The sequence below is a fragment of the Mus caroli genome, unplaced genomic scaffold (assembly GCF_978045245.1).
Source record: "Mus caroli unplaced genomic scaffold, Mus_caroli_1 scaffold_10, whole genome shotgun sequence".
NCBI classification, from domain to species: Eukaryota; Metazoa; Chordata; class Mammalia; order Rodentia; family Muridae; genus Mus; species Mus caroli.
In genome coordinates, this window is record NW_028227265.1 from 23,914,150 (window position 1) to 23,929,434 (window position 15,285).

At 47.3% G+C, this 15,285-nt stretch overlaps 2 protein-coding genes across 4 annotated transcripts in view; both read left to right on the forward strand.

Moving 5' to 3' along the window:
- The first annotated feature begins 89 nt into the window (after positions 1-89).
- On the forward strand, positions 90-12,683 carry Agrp (agouti related neuropeptide). 3 transcript variants are annotated; one of them, XM_085844267.1, is made up of 4 exons: positions 90-299; positions 11,894-12,026; positions 12,184-12,266; positions 12,449-12,683. In XM_085844267.1, the coding sequence occupies exons 2-4, from the start codon at positions 11,897-11,899 to the stop codon at positions 12,629-12,631; spliced, it is 396 nt and encodes a 131-aa protein (XP_085700393.1). In that variant the 5' UTR covers positions 90-299; positions 11,894-11,896; the 3' UTR covers positions 12,632-12,683. The 3 variants fall into 3 exon arrangements, with proteins under 3 accessions (XP_085700393.1, XP_085700392.1, XP_021026807.2); XM_085844266.1 differs by lacking the exon at positions 11,894-12,026; XM_021171148.3 differs by lacking the exon at positions 90-299 and having other exon boundaries at positions 11,870-12,026.
- Positions 12,684-13,334: 651 nt separating this feature from the next.
- Positions 13,335-15,285, forward strand: part of Atp6v0d1 (ATPase H+ transporting V0 subunit d1) — a 42,045-nt gene continuing 40,094 nt past the window's right edge. The window contains exon 1 of the mRNA XM_021169723.3: positions 13,335-13,603. Coding sequence (XP_021025382.1) covers positions 13,474-13,603 — 130 coding nt within the window. The 5' untranslated portion in view covers positions 13,335-13,473. The remainder of the gene's footprint in view (positions 13,604-15,285) is intronic.

Sequence of the window (15,285 nt, forward strand, 5' to 3'; positions counted from 1 at the left end):
CTGATCCAGTTCCCTTAACACCTGCTTTTGTGCTGAGTCATGTAAACTTTTCTATCAACTGAGACTATTGTCACCTTGGCTGCCAGGCTCAGAGAAGGTCAACACAGCTTTGTTCCTTCTTGTCTATAGTCCTTGTTCCCCTGTCCTAGACCTTCCAGGACTGATGGGAAACGCTGACCAAATCCACCCCCTCCCCAAGGATGGACTGGGCATAAAGATGAGAGATGCTATCTTCAACCTTTGCAGCATTCCAGGCTATATAACAAAATCTGTGAGATGGGACTGCAGACAACACAGTGGTGAGTTTGGGGTCGGGGCAGGGGGCTATGATGGAGTTATAACTGTATTTGGGATCTCCCTGATGGGCCATAACTTGTCCCAGCTTATTCCTTTGCTAGACTGGCCCAGACACGTGGTAAGCTTTGTTGTAAGGGGAAGAAGGCATTTGGTGCGCTACGTCTTCAATCCTGAAGACTTAGGCTGTTATGCTCCTCACTCTGAGGGTGTGTCCTGATTCCTAAGGTTATAGCCCTGTCCAACTCTGAGGGCAAGGTCTGCACTACTGGGTTGTAGGGGAGCTTGGCAAAGACTTGAATTCTTTTTTTTTTTTTTTCCCTCTTCTCTTGCCTGCCCTGCTCACTCCGGCCCTGCTTGCTTCTGTCCACAGATTTATTTATTATATCTAGGTACACTGTACACTGTAGCTGTCTTCAGACATCCCAGAAGAGGGTATCAGATCTCATTACGGATGGTTTTGAGCCACCATGTGGCTGCTGGGATGTGAACTCAGGACCTTCAGAAGAGCAGTCTTAACGCTGAACCATCTCTCCAACCGGAATTCTATTTTTTTTCTTTTTCTTTTCTCTTTCTTTCTTTCTTTTTCTTTTTTATTTTTCTTTTCTTTTCTTTTTTTTTTTTTTTTTTGGTTTTTCGAGACATAGTTTCTCTGTGTAGCCCTGGCTGTCCTGGAACTCACTGTAGACCAGGCTGGCCTCCAACTCAGAAATCCGCCTGCCTCTGCCTCCCAAGTGCTGGGATTAAAGGTGTGCACCACCACCGCCCGGCTCAGAATTCTATTCTTTAAAGGGCTATTAGTAGCAAGAGTTGCATATGTTGTCGTTGTGTGACACTAAAGGAGTTTGGAGAGTTAAGTCCTAGCATCCCGGCTGCAGGTGGAGGCTCTACACAGAAGACAAGGGAAGTTGGTGATAGAGGGGTATGGGAAGTTGTGGAAAAGGGAAGCAAAAAAGATCTATAAAATAGACCCAAGACTTGGAGAAATTTTCCGCCCATGGAATTCCAGAAAGCAACCATCCCCTATCACACCCTGGAGCACAGTGGTTTCAGAAACAGTCTTTCTGACTTTATCTCACATTCCAAAGCTTTTTTTTTTTTTTTTAAAGTTTTCACAAAAAGCAGTACATGGATCTAGCTTCACCAGATCCTCCACCTTCCTACGTCACAGCTACAAAAAAGGATTCTCAGACCTTGTGTGATGGAAGGTTCTCCTGCACCCCAGGATACTGAGTCACTCAGGGTTTAAGAACACCAACCTCTCAGACCAATAAAACTCTGCTCCAGCCATTTTGAGGCAAAACGGAGCTTTTATCCCTTCATCACTGATTTCTTACAGTTACTTCAGAGGCATTGATGGGTTGGAAGAGGCAGGGCCTTTACACAGGAACCAGCAGACAGCATCCAGACCCTAAAAGATGTTGGGTCTAGCTTCTGAGGGCTTCTCTGACCTTGGTTCAACCCTGCAAGTTTGAAGGTGGTTCTACCCTGTGGTCCATTGGTCTTGGGTGGACTATAAGGACCACTGGATGTTCCACCGATAGTGTAGACACACTGAAGTAGATGGTTCCCTTAATCGTGAGAGAAGCAGGACCTTCCTGGACTGTCAACGCTGAGTTATGCCTCGCTTAGCATCTCTAAGGACTCATGGAGACCAAGGGGCTTCAAGAGACTCAGATTCCTTACGTGCTGGCCTCAGCTCTTTCATGTACTTTGTTTCCTTCACTTTCAGTCTTTTCCAAGTCCTAAGGATCGGTGCCATCTCTGAATCAGGCACAGACACACAGTGGCACGCAGAGGGTTACTGGATGAAGATGCTCCTCTGTGGGTGATGGCTGCTGCAGCAGCTGCTCCTTGCTCACTGGCACTTGGTCCTACGTGAGGAAGTTGCTGGGGTTACAAAGTAGAATGAGGATTCTTAAAGCTCAGACACATCAAAGTCCGCTAAGACTGGGGCAGCTGGTGGGGGCTGAGAGATAGAGAACTCAGTTAGTGTTTGCTCTACTCCCACGAGGGACTGAGTCTGGTCCTCAGCCTCCACGTAAAAAGCCAGGCACACTGGCTTATATGTATAATCCCTAGGATTCACTGGTCAGCTAGCTTACTCTAACTGATGAGAGCAGCATTCCAGTGATAGACTCTGTCTCAAACAACAGGACAGCTCAGCTCCTAAGGAAAGACATCTGATGTTGATTTTTGGCTGTGACATACATGTGCACACCAGACACACACACACACACACGAGAGAGAGAAAGAGAGAGAAGTGAGAGAGAGAGAGAAAGAGAGAAAGCAGAGCCCAGTCCTGGGAGTCTGCACAGGGCTACAGATGCTCTGGTATGCTATCTCTCCAGGAGAATAACTTTTATTTTTCTTTAAATATTTATTTATTCATTTTATGTATATGAGTACACCATTGCTCTCTTCAGACACACCAGAAGAGGGCATCAGATCCCATTACAAATGGTTGTGAGCCACCATGTGGTTGCTGTGAATTGAACTCAGGACCTCTGGAAGAATAGTCAGTGCTCTTAACCACTGAGCCATCTCTCTAGCCCCAAGAGTAACTCTTTTTTTTTTTTTTTTTTTAAGATTTATTTTATGTATATGGGTACAGTGTGGCTGAACAGCTGGTTGTAAGTCTTCATGTGGTTACTGGGAATTGAATTTTTAGGACCTCTGCTCGCTCAGGCCCAAAGATTTATTTATTATACATAAAAACACTGTAGTTGTCTTCAGATGTGCCAGAAGAGGGCATCAGATCTCATTACAGATGGTTGGAAGCCACCATCTGGTTGCTGGGATTTGAACTCAGGACCTTCGGAAGAGCAGTCAGTACTTTTAGCGGCTGACCCATCTCGCCAGCCCCCTCTCCCCCCACGAGAGTAACTCTTAAGCTGTGGGGATGCAGCTCTGTCCTCCTTTCTATTGAAGCAATAAGAGGCTCCATCCTCAAGGGTTAAGGGTAGGTGTCTCAGGAGCTTTGAGTCTTCCTTGCCAGTTCTAGGGAGTAGGCCTTAGCTTGACTTGCTTGAGATAACCTTGTTCAGCTGTTGATCCCCCCGGAACTCACAAAACCTGACCAGTCGGGTTGCAAGTTCAAGGTCAATTTAGTAATACCGGGTCTCAAAAACAAAAAGACCTCAGTGTGGTGGTGCCTGCCTTTAATCCCAGCACTGAGGAGTTCAGCTGTTGTTCAGCTTCAACTGGGTTTCAAGGAGGGGGAAAAAACAACAACAAAAAAGAGATGAATCCTATTTGATCCTGAAGCCAGGATGCTGCTGAAGGTGTACAGCATGGAGGTTAGGACCACTAGGCTTCCATTGTGAACAACTGTGCAGAAGTTATCCTAGATACTAGATGTCTTTTCTTCCTTTTGAGAGGTGCCCCACATCTTCAGGCACCCCACTCTAACACCTTGCCAGGGAGCCCAAGCTTTGTCAGAGGCTTCATCATAGTCATGTACCCCCATTTGACACAGCAGTGCCTTAGGACATCTGAGGACCTTGGTATATCTGGGCACTGTTCCAAACAAAACTGTGAACAGGAGTCGGGAATGCAACCATCTGTGTCTGCCCTACTGAGTGTTTATAAATTCAAGAAGAGTTCTGTCGGCCCTCAATTGAAACCGGCCCTGCCTCCCTACTCTTTGAGGTATATGTGACACTATTTTTATGGTTTAAGATGATTTCGGTCAAGTTTTTAGCTTATTGAAGCTGATGTTAACTCACTGGTTTTGTTTCCCTAATAGTGTTTTGTTTTTTTGTTTTTTCATTGCTATTGCTGTAGCTGAATCTAAGGTTTCCTGCATGCTGAACCACTAAACTACATAAGCTATAGTCTTCACCTGTGTTCTGCTTTTTGTTTTTATTTATTTTTAAATATTTATTTAAAAAAAAGATTTATTATTTATTTATTTATTATTATATGTAAGTACACTATAGCTGTCTTCAGACACACCAGAGGAGGGCATCAGGTCTCATTAGGGGTGGTTGTGAGCCACCATGTGGTTGCTGGGATTTGAACTTCAGAAGAGCAGACAGGGTTTTTCTGAGTAACAGCTCTGGCTGACCTGGCACTCACTCTGTAGACCAGAACTCCCAGAGCTCCACCTCCCTCTGCCTCCTCAGTGCTGGGATTAAAGGCAGGCACCACCACGCTGAGGTCTTTTTGTTTTTGAGACCCGGTATTACTAAATTGACCTTGAACTTGCAACCCGACTGGTCAGGTTTTGTGAGTTCCGGGGATCAAACTCAGAAGGTCTGGCTAAGGCAGCAAGTGCTCCACTCGCCCCCCCCCCCGCACCCCCCCCCCCCCCCGCCCCATCCATCATGCAGGTCCCAGGTTTCTATTTTGAATAGAGGGATACCAAGTCTTCGGTCATTCTAGAAGTTCTTCTCTGTAACAGCCTCAGTATTCTCCTAATGGCAAATCAGGGCCACTCTGGGGGATAAGAGTACTTTACTTTACTGAGTTTGAGGCCAGCCTGGTCTACAAAGTGAGTTCCAGGACAGCCAGGGCTGCACAGAGAAACTCTGTCTCGAAAAAAAAAAAAAAAAAATCAAAGACTGGGCACGGTGGCACATGCTTTTAACCCCAGCACTCAAGAGACAGAGCTAAGTGGATCTATGTGAGTTTAAGACTAGCCTGATCAACATAGTGAGTTTCAGGCCAGCCGGATAGTGTAGTACCCTGTATCAAAAATCAACAACCTCAGAGAAATGGCAGTAGTAAAAGTGCTTTTCCACTATACTAAAATACCTGAAGCAGGACATTGATGGGGGAATAACTTTAGCTGGGAATAATGGTGCAGCTACCATCTCAGTAGGTGGGAGGAGACGCAGGAGGATCAGGAGTTCAAAACAGTAGTGGCTCCCTGAGTCCTGGCAGTTGATGGCTACTGGAGAGAGATATTTCTCTTCAGGGGTGTCAGGTGCATGCAGGCAGCACTAATTGGAGTCTGGGTTATTTTTAAAAAATTGTTTAAAGGGAACTTGTTAGAGAGGATCCAGTGGGGTTCCAAGGGGGGGATAATGGCGGATATGATCAAGACACGTTGCATATGTGTATGGAATTCTCAAAAAAGAAAAATTCTACTAAAAAACAAAAGGCTGGGCTGGCAGGATGGCTCAGAGGTTAGGAGTTTTTTTGTTTTTATTTTTGTTTTTGCCAACTTGACACAAACTAGAGTTACCTGAGAAAAGAAACCTCAGTTAAGAAAATGCCTCCAGGGGCTGGAGAGAAGGCTCAGTGGTTAAGAGCACTGACTGCTCTTCTAGAGGTTCTGAATTCAATTCCCAGCAACTGCATGGTGGCTCATGACCATCTGTATTGGGATCTGGTGTCTTCTGGCTGGCAGGCAGAACACTATTTACATAAGTCTTAAAAAAAAAAAAAACCCACCACCACCACAGCAACAAAACACCATCAACAACAATGAAACAAAACAAAAGGCTTATTTTGCTTACAGTTTTAAGGCTGAAGAAGTCATGTGGCAAACCACAGTCCTGGCAAGAGTTCAGTGGCACCTCTCCAATAGGCAGCAGAGAGAGAGCTGGGTGGAGCCAGGCTCTTGCTCCTTTTGTAAGAACCCTTTGGCAAGAGCTTACAGGGTTTTCCTCAGTGACCCAAGGGCTAACTAGGTCCTTCTTCTTCTTCTTTCTTCTTCTTCTTGGTCCTCCTCCTCTTCCTCCTCCTCCTTCTTTTTGGGTTTCGAGATAGGGTTTCTCTGTATAGCCCTGGCTGTCCTGGAACTCACTCTGTAGACCAGGCTGGCCTCGAACTCAGAAATCCGCCTGTCTCTGCCTCCCGAGTGCTGGGATTAAAGGCGTGCGCCACCACACCCGGCTTTTTTTTTTTTTTTAAGATTTATTTATTTTATGTATATGACCACACTGCAGCTGTCTTCAGACACACAAGAAGAGGGCATCGGATCCCATTACAGATGGTTTTGAGCCACCATGTGGTTGCTGGGAATTGAACTCAGGACCTCTGGAAGAGCAGTCAGTGCTCTTAACCACTTAGCCATCTCTCCTGCCCCCAACTAGATCCTCCTTAAAGGTTCTACCACCTCTCAGTACTGCCCTTTGGGGGTTAGCCTTTAATCACAAGAACCTGAGTAGGAAGGCAAACAGGACTTGTTAGAAACACAGGAGAGTCCAATAGTAACCAATCAAAATTGAACTGAGGCTGGGTGTGGTGGCATGTATCTTTTTTTTAAGACTTTTTAAAGATTATTTATTTCATGTATGTGAGTACATTGTCACTGTCTTCAGACACACCAGAAGAGGGCATCATATCTGCATTACAGATGGTTGTGAGCCACCATGTGGTTGCTGGGAATTGAACTCAGGACCTCTGGAAGAGCAGTCAGTACTCTTAACCAGTGAGCCATCTCTCCAGCCCCCTGGCATGTACCTTTCATCACAGCTCTTGGGAGGCTGAGGGGCAGGCAGATCTCTGTGAGTTCAAGGCCAAACAGAGCTATATATTTTTTAAGACCCTGTCTTAAAAAATAGAGCATGCATGTGGTGGTGCATGCCTTTATTTCTAGCACTTAGAGGCACTTAGCAGAGGCAGGAGAATATCTGCAAGTTCGGGGCCAACCTGGTCTATATAGTGAGTTCCAAGACAGCCAGGGCTACACAGAGACCCTGTCTCCAAATAAATAAACAAATAAAATAAAAATTGAGTTTAATCAAAGATTGCTTTTTTGCCAAAATCAATATAGGTAGAGCCTGGGGAGATGACTCAATGGTTAGAGCACCTGCAGAACAAGCTGAGGACCAAAGTTTAGATGCCACATAAATGCCAGGTTCTCATGATCACCTACCTGTAATCTTAGTGCTTGGAAGGCAGAGACATGGGATCCGAGGAGCAAGATGGCTGGCCCAACCCGTGTGTGGGTGAGCTCTCCCATTCATTGAGAGCCTCTGCCTCAGTGAATGAGGTGCAGAGTGATCAAGGAGGAGTTTCCACCTGGGGGCCTCCAAGGGCACATTCACATCTGCACACACAGAATTTTAGATCTAGCTATCTAATTATATAGAGATATATGTATACACAGAGAATGATGACAAGAAATCCAAGCCACCTTTAGGGGCACACTGGAAGGGGAAGGGGACTGGAGTGGGGAAGGGTGTCAACGTATTTATTTCCTCCTCTGGACTCCACTTGCGCTATGGATGAGGTGAGTCATATGGAGGACTGTGGCAGGCTGGCTGAGCCCACGCACACTCCCAAAGGTTGTATAACATATGATGGCTACGGATGTTTGCCGACGACTCACCGGCTGAACCACAGAGGACGGCTGGCTTTTCAGTTCTAGTTGAAATTAAGTTGACTGACTCTTTATTGGGCTGGGCCTTTGGGCAGGAACCAGGTTTGAGGCAGAGCATATTAAACAGTGTTAACTAGACTCTGAGTGGCAAAGTGTGTCAGTTATGAATCCAAGGAACTTCTCCTGTCCTGGCACTCCTCAACTCCTACTCAAGTTTCATGACCAAAGAAAGGTTTGCTCCCCTAGGAAGCCTTTCCTAACCAACACCCTGCCCACTGTTCAGCTGAGGTGGGTGCCCGAACTGGCCCAACAGGCCCTTGAATGATTCGTGTATCAAGGGACTTAGCATGCTGACTTTTGTTTTGAGAAAAGTTCGATGTAGTCATGGCTGTCCTGGAACTCACAGAGATATGCCTGCCTCTGCCCTCTGTGTTCTGGAGTTAAAGGCATACCCTGACCTTAGCTGTTTTAAAAAATAGCATTTTATAATGTAGCCTAGGCTGGTCTCTAAATCATGACCCCACTGCCTTTTGCTGGGATGACAGGCATGTACCACCACACATGATCTTTGTCACTGTTTTTAAAATTTTGATGTGACTAGTGAAACATCTCTATGTTCTACCCACCTTGTCCCCTCATGTTCCATTTCATACAGCCACTTACTCTGAATATAGTTACAATTTTTTTGTATTCCTAGTCTTTTTGTTTTTTATAAGGTTTTCTTTTTTAAAAATATGTTTAGTTTTTATGTACATTGGTGTTTTGCTTGCAAATATACCTGTGTGAGGGTGTCAGAATTATAGACAGTTATGATCTGCCATGTCCGTGCAGGGAATTGAACCCAGGTCCTCTGAAAGAACAGCCAGTGCTCTTAACTGCTGAGCCATCTCTCTAGCCCCCTGGTTTTATTATTATTTTTTTTAATATGAGACTTGTTCTCAAGAAGGCAAAAGCATCCAGATACATAAAATAAAAATCTTTAGCTGGGTGTTGGTGGTGTATGCCTTTAATTCCAGCACTAGAGAGACAGAGGCAGGCAGATCTTTGAGTTCGAGGCCAGCCTGGTCTACAAAGTGAGTTCTGGGACAGCCAGGGCTACACAGAGAAACCCTGTCCAGAAAAAAACAATAAATAAATAAACCAAAAAATAAAGTGAAAAGAGCATAAACAATTAGGTAAGTTTATGGAGAAGATGACCAAGCCACATAAATTAGAAGACACAAATATCTATTTGTTTTTATATTTTTCAAATTATCTATTTATAGTTAATAAAGTTTTATCTTGTATTTTGGAAGTCCTTTACTGTAAAGAAAATTCTTTTGTCTGATGGCAAACAACAGCTATGATGGTATTCTGGATCTCCTCACTATATGAATTCTATTTCTTGAGACAATTCCTTCTGTATTTCTGCACTGTCTGTTGGACCGTGATACATCAGCAGACCTGTTGCTGACTTCCTTTAGAATGCTGTGAAGTCAAGAGTGAGATGGCAGCTTTGCTGAGGCTTTGAGGTTAGGGTTGTCTCTTCTGCCAGAGAACTGTATTAAATGGAGCATGTGGCTTTGTTGCCTGGATGTCTCTGCCCTCTTGAGGACACCCTCTTGCCGCCTATCACCTTTGTCACTGTACTTTGGCTTGGGTTTCTTGCCCATCTCTCCTCCTGGACTTGTCCAGGGTCGTGAATTGCTCCTATAAGCACCGTGGCCCTTGTTTACCATTGCCCGATGCACACTGTGCATATACAACCAGCTAAAGACAGCTGACCTTCAGGGAGGAAGGAGGCACCACCGGAGACAGGAAGACCTGTCCTGAGCATAGATGGTAAATAGGTACGGCCTAGTGTCCAGAGCTTGGCAATCCTCCTGCCTCAGTCGCCTAAGGGTTGGGATGACAGTATGCATCAGCTTGCTGGGTCACCTTTCCAGTTCACAAGCTGCCCCTGCTTACCTTTTCAGACAGAACGGAGGCTTAAAAAAACAAATGATCTTGAGGGCTGGAGAGATGGTTCAGTGGTTTACAGCACTAATTGCTTTTCCAGAGGTCCTGAGTTCAATTCCCAGCAACCACATGGTGGCTCACAAACATCTATAACGGGATCTGATGCCCACTTCTGGTGTGTATGACACCAGACAGCTATAGTGTACTCATATACGTAAAATCTTTAAAAAATGATCTTGGGCGGGGCAGTGGTGGCGCAAGCCTTTAATCCCAGCACTTTGGAGGCAGAGGCAGGCGGATTTCTGAGTTCGAGGCCAACCTGGTCTACAAAGTGAGTTCCAGGACAGCCAGGGCTATACAGAGAAACCCTGTCTCAAAAAAAACCAAAAAAAACTTCAAAACAAAAAACAAACAAACAAACAAACAAAAAGATCTTGGGCAAGTACCTCATGTACACTTGGCGTGCTCTGAGAGGCACAGATAGTCACCTAATTTCTTTTCCCTGTTACTCCAAAGAAGACAAAGTCCTGAAGTGGGGCATCAAACTTCCAGATCAGCTTCCAAACAGGTCAATGACAGCCTCATCAAACTGCCTATACCATTCTTAGGGGAGGAAAATAGAACTGACCCTTGTTCCCTTGCTGTCTTAAGGGAGAGTTAGAGGACTTCTTCCCTAGAGGGGCTTCCCCAGCTCCTCAACCTGGGAAGTAGAAAGTAGACTCTGAGCTCTGAGGACTGTATCCCGAGTCACCTGCAGGAGAATGAAATGCCAGCCTGACTCCAGATGCCAGTCCTTTATTTAGGCCCATCCTCTGCAGGGCACCTTCTTCCCATGAAGCTTGAACCCAAACATTGATGTGGACTCTAGAGAAGGCTCCCAGAGGGCAATCTGCTTTTTCATTCTTGCGGGGAGGATTTCCTCAGGCAACCACTTCATCAGAAGAGTCAGTATGGACTGGGCTGTATATCTGACAGTTCTTTCTTCTTTTCTTATTGAATTGTGGACTGGGGTATATCCCTTCTCCAAATGAGCATGTGTATGCTTTCTAGAAAGCCCACCAAACAGGGGCTGGAGAGTTGTCTCAGAGGTTAAGAACATTTGCTGCTTTTTGCAGAGGACCCAGATTTAGTTCCTAGCACCCATGTGGTGGTTCACAGCCATCTGTGACTCTAGTTTCAGGAGACCCAAAAGCCCTCTTCTGACCTTCGTGGGTACTGGCCATGTGCTTGGTGCACATACATACGTGCAGGCAAAACCACCACCACCACCACCACCAATAATAATAATAATAATAATAATAAACCTCACCAAGTGTCATGGCGAATGCCTTTAATCCCAGCACTTAGGAGGTAGAGATAGGTGAATTTCTGTAAATTGGAGGCCAACCATGGCCTTACATAGTAAGACCCTCTCAAAAAAAAAAAAAAGAAAAAAGTCCCATGGGTCCTGTTACACCCACAAATGTGCAGTCTTTACTATGTCCTCAAGCTGATGAGCCCAGGCGTAGGCAGAGACCTGACAACACAGGGCGGAAGGGAGCAGCCATTAACACTAATGAAGCAGGCGGCCTGAAAGCTTTGTCCTCTGAAGCTGTATGCCCACCGGGGGAACAGTGTTTTCTGCTCCCTTGGTTTCCAGGAACCTTAAGTAGAAAGGGGGCGTGGGGATAGGAATAGGTGTGTGTGTGTGTGTGGGGGGGGGGGGTCTTAAGGAAAGCACAGAGGAGGGAGAGCCAGGAGGGTGGGTTTGGTTTTGGCTGTAAGGGATTTTTTTGATCTCTCTTCCAAAGAAACCTTGGGTCTAGTTTTTCACTTCACTGCTGCATGGTGATACTGACCCTCTTTGGTGCCCTTGACCAAAGTTCCTGGAAGCAAAGGAAACAACATGTCCTAGGGAGACTAAGTGAACATCTGTGGGGATAGAAATTAAATTAAGATCAGAGGGCCGCCTGCCTTATTATTGCTAATGGTTCTAGCCTGACCCATCCCTAGGTTCTGCTCTTATGGAAATTTTGGGGTCTGGACACCCTATCTTGTTCCCAAAGTTTAATTGGTTCCTGGCTGTCTCATGCCAAATTGGAGATGTTCTAATAGAACACCCAAAGGTTCAGATCTTAGGGAGAAAGCCTGAATTGTGCCTCCATTTCCCTGGGAGGCACCTCATGCCCTGGCTACAGGAAGCAGTCACGTGTGGACCCTTTATTAGGCACTGCCATATAAGCTCAGGGCACAAGTGGCCAGGACATCCCTAGGCAAAGATCAGCAAGCAAAGGTAAGCACAAAGACTATACAGGAATTGGGACTTTCTGGGAACATCTCTCTCAGCACTGGTAGGGTACCCTAAGGATGAGGAGAGACTAAATGGGGGTTTTCCTGCTGAGTCAGGCCATGCTGACTGCAATGTTGCTGAGTTGTGTCCTGCTGTTGGCACTGCCTCCCACACTGGGGGTCCAGATGGGCGTGGCTCCACTGAAGGGCATCAGAAGGCCTGACCAGGCTCTGTTCCCAGAGTTCCCAGGTGAGTATGGTCAGGTTGGGGATATGTGGGGCAACGACCATTGCTGGCCACAGACCTGCCCACCCAGGCTAAGACCTCCTTCCCCAATCCCAATCCCAACCTAGGGAGGTGGGTACTTGGTGCATGGTGGGTGTGGCCCTCACATCTTCTTCCCCAGGTCTAAGTCTGAATGGCCTCAAGAGGACAACTGCAGACCGAGCAGAAGAAGTTCTGCTACAGAAGGCAGAAGCTTTGGCAGAGGTAACTCCTTAGGGAAAGGGATAAAGTACAAGGTAGGGCGCTTCAGATACCATCATCTCTCCCCACTTCCGGATTACCCAACCTGGGCAGAACTGCAGCCCCTCCCTGACCTACAGTCCACTGCCACCCTACTGGGGTCCGGGTTTGAGAGTTTCCTGAACCTTATTCCCCTACGAATGCAGGTGCTAGATCCACAGAACCGCGAGTCTCGTTCTCCGCGTCGCTGTGTAAGGCTGCACGAGTCCTGCTTGGGACAGCAGGTACCTTGCTGCGACCCGTGCGCTACGTGCTACTGCCGCTTCTTCAATGCCTTTTGCTACTGCCGCAAGCTGGGTACGGCCACGAACCTCTGTAGCCGCACCTAGCCAATGGATGTTGTTTGGGCAAAGGCAGGGGATGAGAATAAAGGATGGGACGGTTTAAATTTAAAGCTGTGGTTATTTCAAACGTGGCTGTCGAAGGGTTGTCGGGGCGTCGTCATGCTGGAACTACACACACCATAACCTCGGGGTCTAAGCTACACCATCATCTGAACAACAAATATGGGCGAGTTTAAGGCACCAGGCCCCTTGGGGAAATCAGAAGGCCACACCCCGGTCCTAGAGAACTAGTGCAACAAACGCCGGGAAAGCGGGCGCAGTGCGGCTTACCGGGTGTAAAGTCTAGCTGGAGGAAAAACATTTGGCTCCGAAACTCTCCCCTCCTCTTCCTTGGACCTCGGTTTCTGTCTGGTAGGAGACAGCCTCGACAGCCTAAGGAACAGCACACCCGCTCAGCTTTACCCAGTTGGCCCTAATGAAGCCAGACAGAGCGCCAAATCCAGGAAAACTCAATTTAGGGCCCACCTCGCATCCTGAGGGTATTAGCACCACCATGCGGTCGATTTCCATCATCGACCTTGCTTTGCTCTGCGCTAGGCGCTCCAGGGCCGCCTTTCCTTAGTGCGCAGGCGCCGGGAGGGCAGTTATAGCAGGTCGGGCACTCCAGAGGCACGCATGCGCGCCAGGGTGCCCGGAAACTGGAGCCATTTAAGAGCCGGGCCCTACTGCGGTCACGTGAGACGCGGTGCGTCACCTGACGCACTTGACAGCCCGCTGCGGCCGCCGCGTCAGCTGATCCGGGGAGTCGAGTTGCGTGCGGGCAGATCGGGGCTCTCTGGTCCCGCCGCCCCCCGCCTGCCCTGCCGCCTCCCACCCCCGCCGCAGCCATGTCGTTCTTCCCGGAGCTCTATTTCAACGTGGACAATGGCTACTTGGAGGGATTAGTGCGCGGCCTGAAGGCCGGGGTGCTCAGCCAGGCGGACTACCTCAACCTGGTGCAGTGCGAGACGCTCGAGGGTGAGCCACGGGTCCGGGCTGTCCGAGGGGGCCGCCCTGAGCCGGGAAGGGCACGCGAGGCCTCTGGGAACCCGCGAGCTGATTGATGGAGGGCATGTCAGGAAGGAGTCTGCCTCTAGCTGCGGCTCTGCGCGGGGGCCCAGACGTAAACAAGCCTTCAAGAACCGCAGTGGTTTGCCTGGGCTCGGGTTGCCTCTAACCTCGTCGAGCTAGTCCTGTAATTTAGAAGGACGGGCCCCCGGCGCGGTTAGCCGGCGCGACGAGTGCGCCTCCAAGCTTCTTCCCCCTGGCCCAACCCTAGGCCTGTTGGGTGGCAGTGCCTAGGGAAGTTAGGTGGAAAAGGCTTCTCTCCTCCCCCAAGGGCTTTAGAATCGTTGTGTCTTGGTGGTGTTGGTCTGAGGGTTGAGTCGTCCTAGGGAATTGCTAAGCCAGTTTAGCGAGAGGTTCCTCCCAGCTCTGAACCGCTGGCTGTGTAGAGTCTTCAAGACTCTGTTTGGAAAAGCAAGAGGTGGCTCTGTAAATCTGAAATTCACGTACAGGTATTTGGCCCCAACCCGCATTCACACCCCACCCCAGCACTGTTGAGGCACCAGTTTCTTTCTTTCTTTCTTTCTTTTTTTTTTTTTTTTTGTTTTTTTTTGTTTTTTCGAGACAGGGTTTCTCTGTGTAGCCCTGGCTGTCCTGGAACTCACTCTGTAGATCAGGCTGGCCTCCAACTCAGAAATTCACCTGCCAAGTGCTGGGATTAAAGGCGTGTGCCACCACACCCGGCCGGGCACCAGTTTCTTACACAAGAGTGACAGAAAGCTAAGTTCCTCTTTTCTTTCTTTTTAAAGATTTATTTATTGTTATATGTAAGTACACTGTACCTGTCTTCAGGTACACTAGAAGAGGGCATCAGATCTCATTTCGGATGGTTGTGAGCCACCATGTAGTTGCTGGGATTTGAACTCAGGATCTTCAGAAGAGCAGTCGTGCTCTTAACCGTTGAGCCATCTCGCCAGCCCCCAAGTTCCTCTTTCTTAACACACAAATCTAAAGCAACAGTTTCCAACTTGTGGGTCACCATCCCTCTAACGGTCATAAGGGTCACCTAAGACCATCGAAAACCACAAATATTTATGGTTAACAACAGTAGCAAAATTACAGTTGTGAAGCAGCAATGAAAATAATTTTTATAGTTGGGGGTCACCACAACATGAGGTGTTTTAAAGGGTTGCAGCTTTAGGAAGGTTGAGAACCACTGATCTAAAGTGAGATGGCTCAACTGTAGCAGATGTACTAAGCTAGAGATGTCCCTATTCCAGACCCTCCACGCACATGGTAGTAAAGGACAGGGACATGAGTTCCCATCTCTGAGTCCTAAAGGATTCCTTTGAAGAAAGGGGCTTGTAGCTGGAAGAGGCTGGGTGATTCACCCAATGTAGAAACTTCTTATCAAATACTTCTGATGTTAAGTTGGGCTCATACAGTTAATGTTTACCTTGAAAACTAGGCCCGCCAAGTGAAAAATAATGTTAAAATAGGAAACTTATTAAAGTTAAAGAGCAGTAGTAGATTTTATGATTTTTATGTTAACCTGCAAGAAAAAATTGTTCACCTTTATCATATGAGTGGAAGCGAGGAAGGAGAGGTTCAAGATGCTGGGCTGTGGGAGCCAGCCCCAAAGGTTAGATGTGACT